This window comes from Myxine glutinosa, chromosome 11 (assembly GCF_964187855.1).
Source record: "Myxine glutinosa chromosome 11, kmMyxGlut1.1, whole genome shotgun sequence".
In the NCBI taxonomy this organism is placed as follows: Eukaryota; Metazoa; Chordata; class Myxini; order Myxiniformes; family Myxinidae; genus Myxine; species Myxine glutinosa.
The window spans coordinates 66,373,413-66,387,215 of record NC_136271.1 but is presented as its reverse complement, the minus strand read 5'-3'; the positions used below and the strand labels follow the sequence as shown (position 1 = coordinate 66,387,215).

General features: G+C 45.9%; 1 protein-coding gene across 10 annotated transcripts in view; it reads right to left on the bottom strand.

The window, feature by feature from the left end:
• Positions 1–13,803, bottom strand: part of LOC137436727 (papilin) — a 285,438-nt gene that overhangs the window by 80,502 nt on the left and 191,133 nt on the right. For 9 of the 10 annotated variants that reach the window (XM_068130762.2, XM_078786728.1, XM_068130760.2 and 6 more), the window contains 3 exons: positions 8,453–8,605; positions 5,577–5,729; positions 4,155–4,307 (listed from right to left, as the gene is read on the bottom strand). In XM_068130762.2, coding sequence (XP_067986863.2) covers positions 4,155–4,307; positions 5,577–5,729; positions 8,453–8,605 — 459 coding nt within the window. The remainder of the gene's footprint in view (positions 1–4,154; positions 4,308–5,576; positions 5,730–8,452; positions 8,606–13,803) is intronic. The other variant, XM_078786726.1, reaches the window with a different exon arrangement.

Below are 13,803 nucleotides of genomic sequence, written 5' to 3'. Positions count from 1 at the left end.
TACCTCCGAGCCCCGAGAGGAGTCACGGCAGAAAGATGTGTTATTCTGTGTGTCAAAGATCAATGGTGAAACCACACCAATTGTTACCAACAAACAAGTATTGTATTAAGGTCACACAAGAATAACAGCACAATAATAGTATTAATCAATTGTACAACCAATATATCATTCCTATGATGGTACCATCAGTTTCGTACAATGTAACTCACTGTGCTCCAAGTGAGCGAAAAGAACATTCCCAATGTCTCAATCCCGGCTTCAAGCCAAAGTCGATCCACGCTCCAGTGATCGTCAGAACGATGTTGTATCGAGACCAGAATCCCACTCGGTTGACAGTCACACTGCCAGAGAAGGGCAAAGGTACCCTCAAGAGGCGACTGGGAAATCACACCTTCGGGTATGGATGTCCAATGGCTCCCCACACGGCGAACCGCAAATTCCCACTTGAAATCCACCTTACACATGCAAACCAAGCTAACGGCTGGATGCGTTGAAATGGTTGGAGCGAGGTGAAAAACCTGGAGCGATGCGAAATCAGGTGCGAGGCAAAATGGCCAACGGTCCGTTCTCGAGACGTAACGGCACTCCAATGATTCTCTTCGGAATCAACCGCAAAACCTGTCACGCAGGTTTATCTGTCACAGCGATAACAACTCTGTCGCAGGAATCCCTTTCACAGGAAACCCAAAGTTCACTCGTGACCCTCGTTCGCCAGCATTTGCTCCAGACCTCCAAGCAGCTCGGCTCCTTCTCCGACCCCACTTGCTTCGCCTCTTCTTCTTCCTCTTCCTCTTTTTCTTCTTCTTCATCGTCCGGTTCCAGATCCGGTTTCCGGTTTCTTTTAAAACACTAACTTTTTCACCTTTTGAAAACAGTTATCTCTATTTCACTTAAACGATAACAATAATAGTACATGGAACCAAAAATGTTTACAGTGGATGAGAACCACAACAACGGAAGTGATGAATCCGTAACAATATACACACATGAATATTATATATATACACATGTATGTATGTATATATACAGTCACGTGAAAAAGCAAGTACACTCCATGTAAAGTTTTGACTTTTTCAACATATTTCAACATACAGCTATTTGATCTTCATTTCAACAATATTGATAGATAAAGGTGATATCAAATAACAAATATCATGAAACAATTACATTTTGTTGTCCATTGTATAATTTAAATAAACATAAATGCAAATTTCGCATGTGGAAAAAGTAAGTACACCCTTGGCTCCAATAGGTGGTATTGCCCCCTTTGGCAGAAACATCCTCAAGTAGGCGTTTCTTATAACTGTCTACGACTCTCTGACATCGACTGGGAGAAATTTTTGCCCACTCCTCCATGCAGAATTCTTTCAGCTGTGTGATGTTTGAGGGGTTTCTTGCATGCACAGCTCGTTTCAAATCCCCCCACAACATCTCGATGGTATTTCGATCCGGGCTTTGACTTGGCCATTCCAGAACCATCCATTTCTTTCTTTTCAGCCATTCCTTGGTGGATTTACTGGTATGTTTAGGGTCATTGTCATGTTGCAAGGTCCACCTTCGGTTGAGCTTCAACTTCCCGACAGATGGCCTCACATTATCCTCAAGCACCCTCAGGTGCAATGAAGAATTCATTGTGGATTCTATGATGGTGAGCTGCCCAGGCCCTGATGCAGCAAAGCTGCCCCAAAACATAATATTTCCACCAACATGCTTTACAGTTGGTATCAGGTTCTTGTGGTCAAATGCTGTCTTTGGTTTTTGCCAAACATGTCTTCTGGTACTGTGGCCAAATAGCTCTACCTTTGACTCATCTGTCCAGAGCACATTGTTCCAGAAGTGCTGGTCTTTGCCTAGGTGTTCATTATCAAACTTTAGTATTGCCCTGATGTTCGTTCTGGACAGCAAAGGTTTCCTCCTGGCACACCTCCCATGTAGATCAAATTTGTGCAGCCTCTTTCTAATGATAAACTCGTGCACTTTGACATCAACAGTGGCAAGAGCTACCTGTAGGTCCCGTGATGACATTCTGTGGTTCTTAGAGACTTCTTTCAGCATCTTGCAGTCTGCTCTCGGGCTGAACTTGCTGGGGCGGCCTGGCCTGAACAAGTTGGCAGTTGTTTGGAATCTTCTCCACTTGAAGATGATCTTCCAGACAGTCGAATGATTGATTTCAAATTGTTTGGAGACCTTTTTAAATCCCTTCCAAGACTCGTAGGCATCTATAACATTCTTTCTGAAGGCCTCAGAGAGCTCTTTTGATCTCGGCATGGTGGCGCCGCACACTTCAACAACAAAGAGCAAACCAAACTAAATGTCTGAGGTTTAAATAAGACAGGTGCCTCCAAGATCCTCTCTAATGATGTTCAAATCATTTGCACCTGAGCTGGTGCACCCGATTCTAATTTTAGGTATTTGAAGTAGTGATAAATGTAGGGGTGTACTTACTTTGTCCACATGCGAAATTTGCATTTATGTTTATTTAAATTATACAATGGACTACAAAATGTAAATGTTTCATGATATTTGTTATATTATATCACCTTTATCTATCAATATTGTTGAAATGAGAGATCAAATAGCTGTATGTTGAAATATGTTGAAAAAGTCAAAACTTTACATGGGGTGTACTTACTTTTTCACGTGACTGTATATACAACAACACAACAACAACGTGCATTTTAAGGCCATTTTCCCTGCTAGAGCGGTGGTTAGCCTTGCGGTCCCCATGACAATCTTCTCCATTTTGCCCTATTTTCTGCATCTCTCCTTGTTAACCCCCTTGCCCGCATTTCTTCTTCCACCATCTTTGGCCAAGTCTTTCTCGGTCTTCCCCATCCTCTACTTCCTTCTACATTCATTTCCATCACTCTTCTCAACCAGTCACTTTCATCCTTCCTCAACACATGACCAAACCATCTCAACCTGTTCCTCTTCACAGCATCAATCATAGGCTCTATTCCCATCATCTTTCGCAATTCATAATTTGTCTTCCTCTCTCTCAACGATACTCCACACATCCACCGAACCATTCGCATTTCCACCCTTTCCAGCCTTCGTTTCTGCTCTACATTCATGACCCATGTCTCGCTCCCATGAATCATAACACTTCTCACACATGCAGCATACACCTTTCCCTTCAGCTTCAACGACAGTCCCCTCCTCATCAGCACGCCACTCAGTTCCCGAAACTTCTTCCATGCACATCTCACTCTAGCAACCGTTGCCGAGTCTGATCCACCTTCTCCTTTCAGCATGTCTCCGAGGTAGCAAAATGTTTTCACACCTTCCAGCTTCACGCCGTCTCCAAGATCCAACTCAACATTTCCTCCAGGTGCAGCTCCCTCTGTGCACACCTTACATTTGAATGTAGCTGCCACACTGGTTAATGACCCTCTCAGACCACTACATTTTTGATCAACCCACTCAGCACACATTGTACATTGAATGGAGTTCACTCCAACACCCTTCCTGCACACAGCACATGGCCACTTCCCAGTTCTTTCCACCTCACCACATGCTTTCCCACTTGCCATCACCTCCCTCTTTCCGATATTCACCTTCAGACATTTTGTCTCCATACATTCCTTCCACTTGTTCATCTTTTCCTTCAGTCCATCCATACTTTCCGCATTCAACACCAAATCATCTGCATACAACAACTCCCACGGTAAACCCTCCTTTACGTTCTGAGCCAGCACCTCCATCACAGCTACAAATAGTAGTGGACTTAGTACCGACCCCTGATGCACTCCCACCTTCACCTCAAACTCACCACTGTTCCCGTCCTTCGTCCTTACAGCTGTGCGCTCTCTTTTGTACATTGGGAAAGAGATTGATATTCACAAGCTCCCATACTCAATACTAGCTAAAGAAAGCTGCATAAAGCGACCAAGAAAGGCAACACAGAGGTAAGCACTCAGCTGTTTCAAACTCTACCTGAGTTCCTCTGCAAATGCAGACATTCACAAATAGTCCATACATGGAAATCCGAAATGCTACACACCACCTCAGCCTCTGGACCATTATTGCCACTCGTTGGCAAGCCCATTTGTAGCTTTGCTGTATTATGTTAACAACTGATTAACTCATTATATGCTCCAAGCTAAAACTATGTAATTCTCATATTGTATTACAAGTGTTTCTGGGACTTATACCTGAGACCAAGGACCAAGGTCCCACTCTCGTGACCTGCAAGGCCCCAGGTTGCACAGTTGGATTCTGTCCGGCATGGTACGGTCGTCACAGCCGTATCGCGTTCCACACGTCACCTCTCTCGTCTGCTCTCCTGGGCCACAGTCTGCTGAGCACTGTGGGGATAATTGCAAGGGGTTAACGTGACTCCAAAATGTCTGAGATTGTTGCTTTGGAAGACATTTTTTATCTCTGCCACCAAAAGTGGATGGAGGTTATGTTTACACCCATGTCTGTCTGTTTGTCGGTTTGTTTGTGAACAAGATGTCTCAAAAAGTTGTGGACGGATTTGGACAAAACTTGGTGGATACGTAGTGTGTTCAAAAAGTATCCGACCTTTATTTTTCGTGCGTAAAAAAAAAGAAGCTAGGGAGGCGTTGATTGGTGCACGTATGTAGGCGATTTTGGTGCACGTATGTAGGCGAATCCGAGCGCCGTCGGATTTTCGTTTTTGACAAAATGACGGAAAAACTTGAACAACGCTACTGCATCAAATTTTGTGTTTTTTGGCCTCGGGGATGTTGGATGCTTCCATTGTGATGACTGCAACTTGGTTTCTGGGTCGTACCCATAAACCCAGGACTCATCGCCAGTGATCACTGTGTTGAGGAAGCTGGGATCGCTGTTCACAGTCTCCAGCATGTCCTGTGCGATCTCCAAACGGAGTTGCTTCTGCTCAATCGTTAGCAGCTTTGGTACGAACTTCGCTGAGATTCTCCTGAAGCCCAAATCCTCCTTCATAATGGAATGAATGGTGTTCAATCTTGCGGATCGTTTCCACTTGGGAATCGCCAAGCTTTACACAAAATTTGATGCAGTAGCGTTGTTCAAGTTTTTCCGTCATTTTGTCAAAAACGAAAATCCGATGGCGCTCACTTACATGTCCTCACTCATCGGCGGTCTGCCGTCGAATGACAGCTTCTGCAGGTGGGAAAAAATTCACGCGTGCGCATTAGGATCGCCTACATACGTGCACCAATTAATGCCTCCCTAGCTTCTTTTTTTTTACGCACGAAAAATAAAGGTCGGATACTTTTTGAACACAGTAGTATTTTGGGTGTGCGACAAGACCGAATCGTTTCGATTTTGCTGAAGATCTGAATATGAATTCGGATACGTGAATTATGTAATTTTTCAAGTGATTCTTCACCATTGAGAGATCGGGAGAAAAGCGATTTATAACATCGTATTTAAGAAAAGTTATGGACGAGTTATGACTAAACTTGGGGGATGAGTTGGTTTGGTGACAAGAACAAACCGATTAGATTTTGTAGTAGTCTGTAGCTTCGTTGTATCATGTTAACAACAACTGATAAACTCATTATATGGTCCAAGCTAAAACTGTAATTGATATATTGTGTTAGAAATGTTTCTGGGACTTATACCTGAGACCAAGGGCCAAAGTCCCACTCTCGTGACCTGCAAGGACCCAGGTTGCACAGTTGAATTCTGTCCGGCATAGTACGATCGTCACAGCCGTATCGCGTTCCACACGTTACCTCTCTCGTCTGCTCTCCTGGGCCACAGTCTGCTGAGCACTGTGGGGATAATTGCAAGGGGTTAACATGACTCCAAAATGTCTGCCATTGTTGCTTAGGAAGACATTTTATCTTTTGCGATTCCATCAAATTGTTTTAAAGTTAGTCAACATTTATAGTGCTGATGCAATTCAAACAGAGTGCTGCAAATATGACCTGCAAAGGTCTCCACAATTATTTCGTCCCCACAATTCTTTATTTCACTGTTAATATTGCAGAACCTGTGTTTTTGTTTCAGAACTTAATATATCCTATTAAAACAGAAAACAAAAAGAAATGGCATTGACAAAATTATTGACACCCTAGACGTAATATTTGGTAGCACAGCTTTTGGACAAAATAACTGCAGTCAAGCACTTCCTATAGCCATGAATGAGCTTCCTACACCTCTCTACTGGCAGTTTGGCCCACTCTTCTTGTGCAAACTGCTCCAGTTCTCCCAGATTTGAAGGGTGCCTTCTCCCAACTGCTGTTTTCAGATCTCCCCACAGGTGTTCAATGGGATTTAGATCTGGACTCATTGCTGGCCACTTCAGAGCAGTCCAGGGTTTTGTCTTGAACCATTCCTGGGTGTTTTTTGAAGTGTGTTTAGGGTCACTGTCCTGCTGCAAGACCCATGACCTTCGAGGGAGACCCAGCTTTCTGACACTGGGTTGAACATTGCACTCCAAAATGCCTTGGTAATCTCCTGATTTCATGATGCCATGCACACATTCAAAGGCACCCAGTGCCAGAGGCAGCACAGCAACCCCAAAACATCAATGAATCTCCTTCATGTTTGACTGTAGGGAAGGTGTTCTTTTCTTTGAAGGCTTCATTTTGTTTTCTCTAAACATAGAGATGATGTGCTTTACAAAAAAACTAATTTGGTCTCATCTGTCCACGGGACATTCTCGCAGAAGGAATTTGGCTTGTTCAGGTGTGTTTTGGCAAATTCCAGTAGGGCTTTCTTATGTCTCTCTCTCAGCAGTGGGGTCCTCCTGGGTCTTGTGGAAGTATGAATCATATTGGTTGGGATTGGTGAGAGAGCAGGTAGTCGCAGGTGGTTCGAAAGAATGTCAGGAATTTGGACCTCGGAGCACGGAGATAAGCGAAACCTGGGAGTCCTTTGTTCGCCTTGTCACGGCCCCGGGCTAGAACACATTCCTAGGCTCTTACTATTGTTTAACATCGGGATGCAAATGTAGGGTTGGAGGAACTCCCAGCAGGAGGGGATAGTTATCAAAACCTGGGGGGGGGGGGGGGGGGGGCGGGCTGGTGCCGGTGAGGCAAGCGTGCAGGACCGAGTAATATTTGCGGAGAAAGGATTAAAACTTGCGGAGGAGGGATTAAAACTTTGTGTATTCATGTGCTCATAAAAACGTGGACACTCCTGGTAGCAGGTAGACTTGTCACCAGAACCTTTGCCCAACGGAACGGAACGAGTGTCCATGTGAACAGCGCTGCGCAGAGGACCGCTGAAGAAGAAGAACCATCGACTTGAATTACCAATTCGCTTTAGTTATTGTAGTTCCTTATTATTTGAAACAAGTGATTCATTAATTATAATAAATCTTTACTTTGGAAATGCTGTTTCGTGCATTGGAGTCTCCTGAGTCTTCTCAACATTCTCCAACAGTCTCCTACCATAGAACTCCCTTTCATTTAGTTGGTGACGGATGATGCGCGTTGAAACTGTCGTACATTGTGTCTGAAGGGCAGCTTGCATCTGTTTGGCAGTTGATCGAAGTGTTTCTCCACCATTCGAACAATCCTTCGCTGCAATCTTCAATTAAGTTTTCTCTTGCGGCCACGCCCAGGGAGGTTCGCTAATGGACCTTAAACGTCCTGATAACATTGCGTACGGTGGACACAGGAACATCAAGGTCTCTGGAGATGGTCTTGAAGCCTTGAGATTGTCCTTGCCTGGCTACAATCGTGTGTCTGACCACCTCAGACAATTCTCTGGTTTTCTTTATTTCCTCCATGCTCATTGCAGTACACACAGTGACACAAAACAGCATAATGACTCCTTTTCTCTATTCAAACTGGTTGAATTGGTGATTTTTATATTGCAGGCACCTGCAACTCACCACAAGTGAGTTCAATTCAAAAGTAAAGGAGAATCACCTGCTTGAAATCCAATTATTTCGAACAACTTCTGAAAGGTGCCAATAATATTGTGCAGGCCGTTTTCGGATTTCTTTGTGGGATGAGTTAGATTTAGTAATTTTTATTTTTACTTTTTTTGTTTTATTCCACTGCAAACCAAAGAAATACATATGTGGATCCCAAAATATTTTTTTATTTCAACAATTTTTTGAAAGAAATAGTGTATTATTTGGAAAAAGTGCAAGGGTGCCAATATTTTTGACCAGGACTGTGTGTATTTATATAATAATTATATATGTATACGTATGTATGTATATATACACACAAACTCCTGTACTCTACCAGAGAAAGAAAGCTGCATGAAGCGACCTAGAATGGCAACACAGAGGTAAGCCCTTTGCTGTTTCAAAGTCTACCCGAGTTCCTCTACAGCTGCAGACATTCACAAGTAGCACATACATGAGAATCTGAAATGCAAACATGCTGCCTCAGCCGCAGGACCGGTTTCATCACTCGTTGGCGAGCACGTCTGTAGCTTCGTTGTATCATGTTGACAACAAGTGACTCATTATATGGTCCCAGATAAAACTATAATTCATATATTATGTTACATATGTTTCTGGGACTCATACCTGAGACCAAGGGCCAAGGACCCACTCTGGTGACCTGCAAGGCCCCAGGTTGCACAGTTGGATTCTGTCTGGCATAGTACGATCGTCACAGCCGTATCGCGTTCCACACGTCACCTCTCTCGTCTGCTCTCCTGGGCCACACTCAGCTGAGCACTGTGGGGATAATTGCAAGGGGTTAACATGACTCCAAAATGTCTGCCATTGTTGCTTCGGAAGTCATTTTATGTTTTGCGATTCCATCAAATTGTTTTGAAATTGGTCAACATTTATAGTTCTGATGCAATTCAAACAGAGTGCTACAAATTTGACCTGCACTTGCTCATAAAATGTAGACATTGAACTTCCTCAAGAGGCTTGTTAAGAAACTAGATAGGGAGATTTGCCAGATGGTCCTTTTGGAGAGCGATAGTGAGGGTGTGATATTTGTGAGGATCGAAAGACATATTCCAAATATTTGACCATTTGGTGATTTTGTCAAGGTCAGAAGAGAGAGAAGAGGCTGCAGCTTGACTGACTGAGATAAGAGGGTCGGAGCAGAGGGGTCGGAGCTGAGGGTCGGAGCCGAGGGGAAGTTACAGCCAAAGTTACTTCTGGGGTTGGGAGGTGTACGATCAGTACAAGGACAGTATCATCTGGAGAGAGCATCTCCGCCAGCAGGGCGGTGTTCAGGCTGATAAAATCAGGGGGAGATAGCAGAGGAAGACACTAAGTTGTGAGGGACATTCTGTGGGAGGAAGGATTGTGTTAAACAGATAATATATGGGCTGTCATCAGCAGCCTGGCTTGAGAGATCTGTCAGGTTGAGGTGGAGGCCTCAGATCTCAGATGTCCACAACGTGAGGGACAAAGGAGGAGGTATTGGGAGGCTCTGGGACAGGTGAGAGGCTCGGAGAGTGAAGGACAGGGGGAGGAGATTTGGAAGGTGCAGGCTGGATGGGGAGATTGGAGGGTATGCGACAGGGGGCAAAGTGGGGGAAATGGGAGTGGGTGGGGAGATGGGAGGGAACAAGAAAGATGGCAGGGACAGGGGTGAAAGTTGAGAGGGGGAAGAACAGGGGGAAAGAAGTGTGTGTGTGTGTGTGTGTGTGTGTGTGTGTGTGTGTGTGTGTGTGTGTGTGTGTATGTACAGTATATATAAATACATACACATACAGTCACGTGAAAAAGTAAGTACACCCCATGTAAAATTTTGACTTTTTCAAGATATTTCAACTTACAGCTATTTGATCTTCATTTCAACAATATTGAGAGATAAAGGTGATATAATATCACAAATATCATGAAACATTTACATTTTGTAGTCTATTGTGTAATTTAAATAAACATAAATGTAAATTTCGCATGTGGAAAAAGTAAGTATACCCTTGGCTCGAATAGGTGGTATTGCCCCCTTTGGCAGAAACAACCTCAAGTAGACGTTTCTTATAACTGTCTACCAGTCTCTGACATCGACTGTGATAAATTTTTGCCCACTCCTCCATGCAGAATTCTTTCAGCTGTGCGACGTTTGAGGGGTTTCTTGCATGCACAGCTCGTTTCAAATCCCCCCACAACATCTCGATGGGATTTAGATCCAGGCTTTGACTTGGCCATTCCAGAACCCTCCATTTCTTTCTATTCAGCCATTCCTTGGTGGATTTACTGGTATGTTTAGTGTCATTGTCATGTTGCAAGTGTTACGTGGTCCCCTCGGTGAATACCTGGTCTCGGTGACCCCCGGACCGTGAGAGGAACTTCGCCAGAAAGCTGTATTATATATGCGCTTTCGCCACGCAATCCATATGAATTTCCCCCAAGAGACAACTGACGTTCAAGGATATATTTCAATGGGAATGACCATACAATTGCAATGACACAACCACGGAGATTTTCCCCGAGCAATCAACCATATACAACCATCAACAATTCCCAATTCACAAGCACTTTCCTATGAGTAAGATGGCCATCTTATATACGTGTGTCCCGGTGAGTACTCACGACACCCTTTTGGTCTCGGTCCCGCACAATGTCTCTGGGCCCCTCCTGACCAAGATGATGGTCGCCGTCACCGCACTCGGGCGGTTGAACGAACCCCGGGTGGACGTGTTTCCACCGGGCAGCTATCGTACCAGGCACCGTGGCTGCAGCCCCTCGTGGCCACGCGAAGCGGATACGGTAAAGCAAGCCAAACCCCACGCCGCTTGCAAGGCGCGTTAGGCCCCAACGTGCGACCCGCACGCGTCTGTTTGGACGGTGCCGCGAACGAGGCCAGACGCGGGTCGATGCACGGCCCCACGTCCACTTGCCGTCTCCACCGGGCAGGTACACGTCCCGGTACTTCCTCTCGCCAGACAGGCTTCGGATCGGAACGCCGCTTTTCCACGCAGCGCAAGGTCGATCCCACCTTTTGTCGGAGCGGGGCGAGGAAGAATAATAATCGTCCTTTTTCCTCGTGTCTTTTCCTCTTCCGTTTCCGGTCACTTCCGTTTCCGGCCACTCCCTCAGAAGGGCTCCTGACCCTCCAACCACAACAACTACACAACAACTTAATATACTACACACGGATAAGCAAAGACCTGCATGGTAATTCACATACATTCACATAAATATGTAACACTCCCCCCCTTCAAGAAAGAAAGTTTGAACCCAGCGAAAACTTTCTTTGCCGGCCAATTTGGAGAAACAAACCAGATAACTCAACCCTCTGGCTTTGACCGTCAGTTTCTTGGGAATGAAGGTTAAGGGGTTGATCAAAGATCCAAAGTTAGGCAACTCGATAGCACTTTTTCCGGGAGGCCAAGCCGAGTATTCACTACATGGATGCCTTTAGGAACGCGGAGTTCACGGTTAGTCCGTGCAGGAAAGTTCTCTACATGGGCGCCTTGAGGAACGTGGAGTTCACGGTTAGTCCGTGCATGAAAGTTCACTACATGGACGCCTTTAGGAACGGCGTTGACGGTTAATTCGTGTAGGAATCTTGGCTCGGCGGCTCCGCCACCTTCAGTGCTTCAACTTCTCAGAACTTCCCTAATAATTATGGTGGGATCACTTGTCCCTGTAGTCCCCTGAATAGCGGTCTCCTTCTCGGCCACTACTTTGACAATCCTTCCTTCGGGAGCTGCTGTAACTCAGGGAGCCTCCATAATAATATTGATTGCGGCCACCACCAAAACTACCGCCCAGTTGTCCTCTCCTGTAGACCTCTCGACGCCTACGAAATGCCTTCCCTACTGTTATGGTCCGACCCTCCAAATCCTTGCCATTCCAATTCTTCTCTGCCTCTCTGGCGTCTTTTGTGCTGGCAAACGTGACAAAGCCGAACCCTCTTGACTGTTGCGTTTCCCAGTCTCTTACCAACCGCACTTCCACCAGCGGCCCATATCTGTTGAAGACAGAGGTCAGAACTTCTTCCTCTGTTTTGAAGTTCAGTCCCCCTACAAATAACTTGGCACTTTTGTCGCCATCCCGAGCTGGTGTGGTGTTATTTTCCCTGCTGGGCTCTTTACCAACCCTCTGGTTACCATAAACTTGACCCCCGGCCAAATCATTCCCGAGAACCACAGATACACCCTCTACAGGAAGCGTGGCTTGTAAACCGACGGTGACCGGTCCTGACACCAAATCGGACTCCAACTGGATGACCTGAAGGGGAGCACTAACACCGCCCCCGATCCCCTGTAAACGCACACTATCCCCCGTTGCCGTCTCCTCGGACCATGGCAAAATGCCTTCAAGCATTAAAGATTGATGGGCCCCTGTGTCCCTCAATATCCTAACCGGTCTCCGGTTAGTCGAGGCTCCATCCAGTGACACAAACCCCTCTGAAATAAATGGTTGGTAACCCTTTTGATGGCGATTTCTTACGCTAGCCATCGCATTCGGAGTTGTAATAGTCGGACTCCGCTCTGGGTTGTCCCTTTTCATGAGGTAACAACTGGACATCAAGTGTCCAGGTTTCTTGCAAAACGCGCAAGTAGGCCCAGAGGAAAAACTCGGGGTCTGCCTCGGGCCCCCCGAACTATAAGTTTGTCTTGGGCCCGCATCCCTCTGATTTCGAACCGGTGGGGTATCATAGTTGTCCCCATAATCATCTCGAGGCCGCCGCCATGTATGGTCGTTCTCCGCACCTGCTGTTCCCCACCTCCCCTGCGGAGATCTAGGCGAGGAGTTAGGTTTGTGGACCCCTATTCGGTGGGTTAAGGCATAATCATCTGCCATGGTGGCTGCGTCCCACAACTTTGGTACCTTCTTTTCCTGCAGGTACACTTTGATGTCCTCGTGGACACACTGCTGGAATTCCTCCACCAGGATCAAGTCCCGCAATGTCTCGAAGTCTTTCCCGACTCCTTTTGACTCACACCACCGATCAAACATGTTTTCTTTCACTCTGGCAAACTCCACATGGGTCTCACTCTCCCTCTTCCTGGCATTCCTGAATTTTTGCCTGTAAGCTTCCGGAACCAACTCATAGGCCTTGAGGATGTGCTTCTTCAGTACCTCATAATCTGCACATTGGTCCATTGGTAGCGCCGAATAAATTTCCTGAGCTTTCCCCACCAGCACACTTTGCACGAGTATGGTCCAGGCCTCCTCCGGCCAGTTTAATTGTCGAGCCACTTTCTCAAAGTGTGGGAAAAATTTCGCGACTTCCTTTTCACTGAACGGTGGAACCAGCCTCACATGTCTGCCCACATCCCAGGTTTTCTGGTTAGGTGTCGACCCCGTCAGCAAGGGTGGTGCCTCTCCCCGTTCTCTCATTAACTCCAGCTCCTTGAATTTGATTTCTTGCTGAAGCTCCATGTCACGTTCCTTTAATTCCCTTTCCGCTTTTCTCTCCTCTGCTTCGAGGTCCCTTGCAGCTCTCCTCTCCTCTGCTTTTCTCCCTTCTAACCTTTCCTGGAGTTCTCGTTCCACTCTCCTTTCCTCTGCTTCTGCTTTCCTTTCTTCTTCTTTTAACCTTTCCTGGAGTTCTCGTTCCACTCTCCTTTCCTCTGCTTGTTTCTCTTCCCTCCTCTCTTCTGCTTTCCTTTCTTCTTCTGCTCTTTCCTTTTCTGCTTTCCTTTCTTCTTCTGCTCTTTCCTTTTCTGCTTTCCTTTCTTCTTCTTTTAACCTTTCCTGGAGTTCTCGTTCCACTCTCCTTTCCTCTGCTTGTTTCTCTTCTCTCCTCTCTTCTGCTTTCCTTTCTTCTTCTTTGATCCGTTCCTGGCTCCGTAATTGCAACTCCAGTTTCCGGAGCTCCACGTCTTCTGGTTCTTCGGGTAGCCACTCCCAGGCTAACTCGTCCCATGTTCCTAATCCCACCATAGATTGTATCACCGTGGCCTGCAACTCTGCCTTCCTCAAATTAGTTCGGACCTCCAAGTTAAAATGTT